This window comes from Protopterus annectens, chromosome 8.part0 (genome assembly GCF_019279795.1).
Source record: "Protopterus annectens isolate FY-2018-M chromosome 8.part0, PAN1.0, whole genome shotgun sequence".
NCBI classification, from domain to species: domain Eukaryota; kingdom Metazoa; phylum Chordata; order Ceratodontiformes; family Protopteridae; genus Protopterus; species Protopterus annectens.
The window spans coordinates 1,057,789,836-1,057,797,837 of NC_056741.1; the positions used below are offsets into that span (position 1 = coordinate 1,057,789,836).

General features: G+C 37.3%; 1 protein-coding gene across 1 annotated transcript in view; it reads left to right on the forward strand.

Annotated features, from left to right (window-relative positions):
* The window catches only part of LOC122809216 (probable G-protein coupled receptor 33), a 351,141-nt gene extending 348,606 nt beyond the window's left edge, over positions 1–2,535 (forward strand). Inside the window, exon 6 of the mRNA XM_044080526.1 lies at positions 1,146–2,535. Within this exon, the coding sequence (XP_043936461.1) occupies positions 1,244–2,338 (1,095 nt within the window). The 5' untranslated portion in view covers positions 1,146–1,243 and the 3' untranslated portion in view covers positions 2,339–2,535. The remainder of the gene's footprint in view (positions 1–1,145) is intronic.
* Positions 2,536–8,002: the final 5,467 nt, after the last annotated feature.

Consider the following 8,002-nt stretch of genomic DNA (forward strand, 5'->3'; position numbering starts at 1 on the left):
ATCTTCTAGGTGGTTGGGAGGTATGGTAGGTCTGTAGCAGGTAGCTGAACATACTGCCACATATGTTGCAGGCTGCAGCTGCTGCGTTCTCCCCAGGAGTCATACTGGGGATTGTGAACACATTGGGGGATAGCAAGCCATATATGTCAGTGAGGGAGCAGTGTCAGGTCTGTTGTCACAGCATAGCTAGGGTGAGCGTACCCATAACAGTTCAGGTGAGGCATGTGCCTCAGGTTCATATGTTATGTAATAGTGCCATCCAGAGAGTGGTAGGCTACATTTAGGATACCTGTGCACATTTGTGAAGTGTGCTCCAACCTACAGGTCTTTGACATGTTAATGTGGGTGGCAGTGACTGCAGTACCAGCAACCAGTTCTACTTATAATTGCACAGCTCATTTATTTGTTGTTTTGACAAGCATGTATTTAACATGCAAACAGACTGGAATGGAAGCCAGGACTGTGGGTGACAAAATGTACAGCATGCTAGGAATGACTGCAGTAGCAGCAACTGGTTCTGCTTAAAATTGCAGGTCTCGGTCAGTTATTTGTTGTATTGACAAGCATGTACTTGGCATGCAACAGACTGGAATGGAAACTAGGACTGTGGGTGGCAAAATGTAAAGCATGCTAGGAATGTAACAGATTGAGCTACTGAGTCAATACTATAGCAGGTGTATTTGCAAGGCATATGTGCATACATACAGTCTGATACACAGGATTCACATGAACATGTGTGTTCAGATGGGTATGATGTGTGACACTGTACTATCTGATTTTCTAATCTCAGTCTGTACTGTATTTGGATTTTGTTGGCAATTTATTTACAGTGCTCAGTTGTATTGATTGTTTACACATTACTAGGGAATTCTAATACAGAAATGATTTAAAATAATTCATCTAGATATAATTCAATAAATCTGTGTTAAATTGTATCTAGCTTTCTAAAAGTAACTTTTCATTCTGGGTGCCCAATAAAGGAGGTAAGTGTTCTTTCACCTATGCTCAGGTCAGATATCTTTAGTCTGGAATTTCATCCACACATGATAAGCTATAGTGTTATAGGAGCCCTTCTATGACATTGTTTATGTTTATGACATGATTTGCATTTATACAATAATTTACCAGACTTTATCCCTTCACAGGTACAGTGCTCTTTGGCAGTCTTATTGTGTATCTACAGAAGAATATGAATTATTAGTAAAAGGTATAAAGGTGGCATTAATTCTGGAATTCTGCAAGAATGGCACCAGATGCAAGAATGGTTTCCTTGCCAACTACAACATTCAGTGAAACCACTAATACTAATGATTCCAAGGGTGCAAGTGCCATGCAACTGATACAGGTTACTCTTGTCTTCATGGTCTCCTTTGTGGGAATCTTGGGAAATGGTACATGTATCTGGATCTTAGGCTTCAAAATGAAAATGACTGTACATACAATATGGTTTCTTCAGCTTATTTGCACATACTTTCTCGCAGCCATTGTTTTACTCTTTGCTGCTATAACAGAGGCTATGAATAACAACTGGATCTTTGGCAGAGCTATGTGTAAATTAATTAATTCAATGACTTCTTTCTCCATGTTTGCTTCTGTTTTCCTCCTGACGGTGATTGCCATTGACCGTTGTATATTGATTTTACATCCAGTCTGGTCCAAAGCATATAGGACTACTAAATTATGTGCTATGATTAGTTTAGCAGTATGGCTGATGGCCATAATGTTTAGTTCACCTTACCTTGCATTTCGAGATATTCAGACGGACAGAAACAAGACATTCTGCATCAACAATTATGTTCTTGAGAAAGGTGTTAACAGTTCTGTGTTCCAAGCTAAAAGTAAAAGGATACATGTCGTAATGTATGTTATCAGACTGTTGTTTGGCTTTATTATACCTCTGATCATTATTACAGTTTGCTATATGATTATTGGAGTCAAGATAAAACTCAGGAAGTTCTACAAGTCAAGCAGGTCATTTCAAGTCATTGTTGCTGCTGTTGTATCCTTTTTTGTATGCTGGTTTCCTTACCATGTCTACAGTTATATGAACATTTACAAAGATTCTCTTCCAAAGACATTACTTCAAGTTTTTAGAATGCTTACATTTGCTTTCACTTGTGTCAACAGCTGCATCACTCCAGTGATATATGTTATTGTAGGCCAAAATTTTAAACTGGCACTTAAAAAGTCTTTATTCTCCCTTTTTGAAAATACTTTTGGTGAAACTACCATGGACAAAATATATAGAGTTAGCCAAACAAACAGTGTTATCCATCATGACACAGAGCTATCTGAAATACATCCTAATAATAGAATACGTGATACACCTTTAATATAAAATTTAATTGTAGGAATACATGATGTCCTGTTTTCAGATAGTTGGTGTCATGCTATATAGTGTTACTCATGGGTTGAAAAGCTGTCATAAGACAATGTTTAGAAGCACAATATATGTATGTATGTATATTACACAGACTGACTCTGTTCTAGTTAAATAATAAAATATATATACTTATATGAATACAACTACAAAAAAAAAAAACAGAAAGATTCTTAAGACTGCTCATTACCAAGTTTCATACTTTTTTCTCACAAATATTTGTCGAGTTTATTTTTGAAGTCTGTTTGTGGTTGACTATTTTTATTTGTCTTTTCTTGTGTGTTTTATTCCAATTCCTTACAATCTTTTCGTGAATAATTCTGATGTTGCTGTTTTACATTGTAATTTTCAGAGCCTATGTATTCCTCTTTACAAGTATTTAGACAGAAAGCTAAACACATAGGCTGTATATGTCATATTCAAGCCTGAATTCTTTCTTCTATAGCTTACAATGGAGAGATTTTTTTTTTCATACAGACTGCTATGGTTTGTCAAGTTGCAATGCATTTTTTCAAAACATGGTGAGTTCCCTGTAAAAATGAGGAATTCAAATGGTTTACCACATTCTGATTTTATTTGAATCACTTCCATATAAAGACAAAATGACTTTCATACAATGGCAGAATGCCTCCTAACTTAAACGTATGCTAAAACAGCCTTAGTATGTTGTTAACCTCACAATTTCCTGATTTGTATATGCATCCATATTAGGTATTACTATATCACTTAAGACAGAGCCACAAGACATTCATGGTATACTTTATCATGCTCATTCTAGTATTTTTCATTAATTAGCTTTTCTGATGTCACTTAGTGATTGCTACTACTGTATTTTTAAGAATCAATATTAAGTGGGGTTAGTAGTTAGCAAAGCTATTTTTTTTTATGCTTTTTTATGTACCGATTAATTGTGTGTGTGTGTGTGTGTGTGCGCGTGCATGCGTGTGTGTTTGTGTGTGTGTGTGTGTGTGTGTGTGTGTGTGTGTGTGTGTGTGTGTGTGTGTGTGTGTGTGTGTCGTGAATGTGTGTCTGTGCATATGTGTGTGTGTGTGTGTGTGTGTGTGTGTGTGTGTGTGTGTGTGTGTGTGTGTGTGTGTGTGTGTATTTCTGTGTCTCTGACAGTGTGTGTGTGTGTGTGTGTGTGTGTGTGTGTGTGTGTGTGTGTGTGTGTGTGTGTGTGTGTGTGTGTGTGTGTGTCTATGTACGTGCACACTTAACATGTTGACAGACATTTAGATAGATGAATAGATAGATATAAGGAAAGCGTTCTTCATAGTTCAGCATATAATACAGCAGAAATTTTCAAGTGCCACGGGTGTTTAACTGTTGTCACAAGCATGTCACAGTGATGAATGTTGTTACACTGGGGAAACTAAGAGAAGCTTAGCAACTAGAATAAAGGAGAATATGAGAGATGTGAGAAAGAAAAGTGAAGTAAGCCCAGTTGCTACACATTTTCATTATGCACATAAAGGTGACATCATTGGATTACAAGTCACAGTCCTGGAACAAATACATTTTAATGGTAAAAAATATATTAATATTAAGAATGAGTTGAGGAGAAAGGAATCTATTTTTATTTTAAAGTTTCATACGTTGGTGCCAAAGGGCATTAAAAATTATAATTGTTTAATTGATTAATGATGTATAAATGAGAAGTGGGTGGGGAGTTTTGTGTGCTCTGTTAAAGGTTTATAGCCAAGGTGCTAGAGAAGAAAGAAAGTGTTGGCATTTTTTGTGGATTTTTATTAAAGTGCTTGGAATGTTGGCCTTTTCTTTGTGGTTTTTCTTTCATAGTTTATGGACTTTGTGGTTTCTGATATTATGGCCAACAATTAATTTGTGCCTTTGCCCCATTTGTTTTGAGAAACGGGAGAAGAATCATCCCAGAGGTCGATTGAAAGGTTTCTGGTACAGATTGGTGATAGTGGAGGAACTGTGGGTCCATCTAAGGGTCAATAAAATGAGTTATTGAACAGAAGGGACCATGTGTTGTTCAAATGGGATGAGGAGAGGAGAAAACATGGTTGTAATCCCTTTGCATCGGTTGGAAAGGTTGCTAAAATTGCTGCTACCCAAGAAATGCAGGTACTGTTTGACAAAACTGAAAAACTTATGTTTAAGAAGACATCTGCCTTTTTTAATTTGAAGAGTCTCCAAAGATATTTATAGTTAAATATCACACCGAGAGGGCTACGGGCAGTAAAAAGTTCTCCACTGCCATTTGACCTATCGTTAGAGGAAGACAAGCAATTCTATGCTAGTACAACTCTGAATGGGTGGCAATTTTAGTGGAAAGAGCTACACTTTAAGAGACACAAATTGAAGGAAGAGACCAAGAGCCTGTGTAAGTGTTTTAAACAAAGGTTTATGTTCCCACCTCATTACCTAGATTGTATGAACTAAATGAAGTGTTTAAATTCGTACACAAGTTGCATTTAATGTATCATTTTAAAGTAGATAATGTGAGTTTCCAGGACTGTTCTGCTGATTTATAAGTTAATGACAGTGATGTGAGGTTTTATTCCTGTGAATCAGATATGGATGTTAATGCTTACAATAGATTTGACACAAGGAAAGTACCATATAAAAGTACTTTTATTCCTCCTTTCAAGAATGATACCATTCAGCACTTTTCAGCTACATTAAAATATTGTATAGAAAGGGAATATAGCAGTTTTTGTAGGAAAAAAAGTGAAATTACATATAATCTAACTAAAGAAGAGTGGAAACGTTTACCAAATCTTAGTTGTAGAAAAGATTTAATATTTAAACATTCAGATAAGGGAGGCAAGTTAGTTGTTCTTCATTATTCCCAGTATCTACAAATGCGCTATAAACATTTAAATAATGAGAATGTATATGTAAAAATTACCAAGGAAGTGTATTTTAGAGCTGTAGAATAATACAAGGATTTATTATATAAGGGCTTTAGGCTGAACTATTTTTCCTTGTATAATGTATAGAATGTGTTTAATAATAAGGAATGCAAAATGGCACATTTCTTTTGTCTGCCTAAAATTCATAAAAGTTTGAGTGACCCACCAGGGCACCCAATAGTGTCAGCATGTGGATACTTTACACACAAAATTTCTTGTTTTCTTCTCCAATTTTTGATGCCACAAGTTATAAAATTAGCATTGTATATTTCTTATGATCTCATCAAGAAATTAAAAGAAATAAAGTGGCAGGATGATAGTTATTTTATAGTTGTAGATGTTATATTTCAGTTGTACAAGGACACTACTCAGTGTATAAAAACTGTCTATCAGACATTCATTCATTTTTGATATTCGTGTTTGGACATTACTTCTTTTCATTTTTACTTGTGTTGTGATAACACGCGGAGTTATATGTTAAGTTCGTATAGCTAATTGTTGCCTTGCTATTATTGATGGGACATTTTTTTGTCTTGGTTTTGTTTTAACAAAGTGCACTATTACAATAATTCTGATTTTTCACTTTTGCATACTATTTAACTCAAGTTTATGTGCCATTATTGTGTCATCATATGACTGATTGTAGTCTTTGCTAACTTCAGGGAATTACCCCTCTTCTTGGCATCTGACCACAGCCTAAATTCCTACCAGACATTTACCTGTGGATCACATACTTATCACAAACATTGCATCTACTATATCTACTCTCTCCATGCACACATTAATGCTAACCTGCCTTCTTATCTCCTTCTGCTGTCTAACCCTCCTTACAACTCTCCGTAACACACTGCTACCTCTAAACCCTAAAGCCACCATCACATACCTCCCATATACATCCACGCATTATAGACTAATTTCACCTGAACTATATTACTCCAAACCAATCCATTATTTCAATCCCTTCATACTCTCAACTTCTCCCTCCCATCACCCCTTTCATACCATCACCTCTAAAAAAAGGCTCCCCCTCAACAGCCCTTCTTCCCTATTTCCTATTCATCACCTCCATCACCTCTTCCTCAACATCTCCTTTTCTCTATCAGGCGACATCCACCCTGACCCTGGACCGAACTCAACCAGACATTTAAGCAGCAGCCCCAACAAACCCCTCAAACCCAAAACCATCTGACTAACCACCTTCAATGCGCAAAGCCTCAAAAATAAAATCCCCAATGTCCATGCCCGGCTTGCTCACAACCAACTCGATATTACAGCCATCTCAGAGACATGGCTTAAACCTTCCATCACTAACGAAGAAGTCCTTTCTCCTGGCTACAAAATCCTTCGCAATGATAGAACCCAGAAAAAATGTGGTGGTGTGACTATTATCTACCCATCTACCCATAATCTCACTCCATACACCAACCCCATCCCTACCTTCTCCAATGCCGAAATAGCAATAGGCTACTTAAGAATTAACAATTGTAAATCTCTGTGCATCTGCTCCATCTATATCCCCCCAGGCAACAATACCAAAACATTAGAAGACTTACTATCCTGGTTTAGCTTTAATATAAAACTTGAAAACTATATCCTTGGTGACGTAAATATTAAATGGGCCTCCCTTAACTCTGACACCCCATCCCATTCTATCAATCTCAACAACTTCACCCAACTCATAAACCTTCTAACCAGGCCAAACAAAGATGGAACCTCTGGTATCGTCATAGACTGGATACTCACTGCCCACCCCCACCTTGCCTCACAAGCCAGTTTTCTACCCGATCCTCTCAGTGACCACCTACCTGCTTTCATTGACCGCATATCCTCCACCCTACCAAAACAACACCAATCTATCCAAACCCGCAACTTATCCTCTTTCAACCCTGAGATATTCTCAGAATGCCTGAAGCACAATGACTGGTCACCCCTAAAAACTCTCCCACTTGATGATGCATTAGCCTATTTTAACAATACTTTCCTAACCATCCTAGATCCAAACAAATTAAATCAAATCTCTGCCCCTGACTATCTCAACAAACTAAAAATATCATGTGTCAACGTGACAGAAAATGTAAACAATACCAAAAACAAAACACCGCCAGCTCCCTCCTAGAATTTAAGCAACTCAGGAACTTAGCCAAAAAATTAATAACCAAAGACTGCAAAAGCTACTAGAACAAATTTCAATCCATGCAATCATCCAATCCAAAGAAATTTTGGAGCTCCATTTCCTCCATCCTCCATCCAGGAAATAGAAGCAACCCATGCCCAGACCCTACTCTCACCAATCTACAAACTGCCAGTAATTTCAACTATTTCTTCATAGATTGCATAGCAAAACTATCCTCCTCCTCCTTCCCTGACCACTCCTCCTGCCCCATGCCCCCTCCATCAACTCTCCTCCTTCATTGCCCTTTACCCTCAAACCCATCCCCACAAACACAATAAAACACTTCTTCTCAAGCTAAAACCTTGTTTTATGCACCAGACAATCTACCACCCACCTTCCTCAAACAATCTGCTGAAACCATCGCCTATCCCATATCTATTCTCATAAACAGATCTCTACAGGAGTCATACGTCCCAACCATCTGGCGCAAAGCATACATCATTCCACTTCACAAAGGTAGTAAAAACGTTGACACAACCAATTTTAGACCTATAGCCATACTCTCCCCTCTCTCAAAAATACTAGAAAGAACTATCCATACACAAATCATGTAACATCTAAACCTGCACA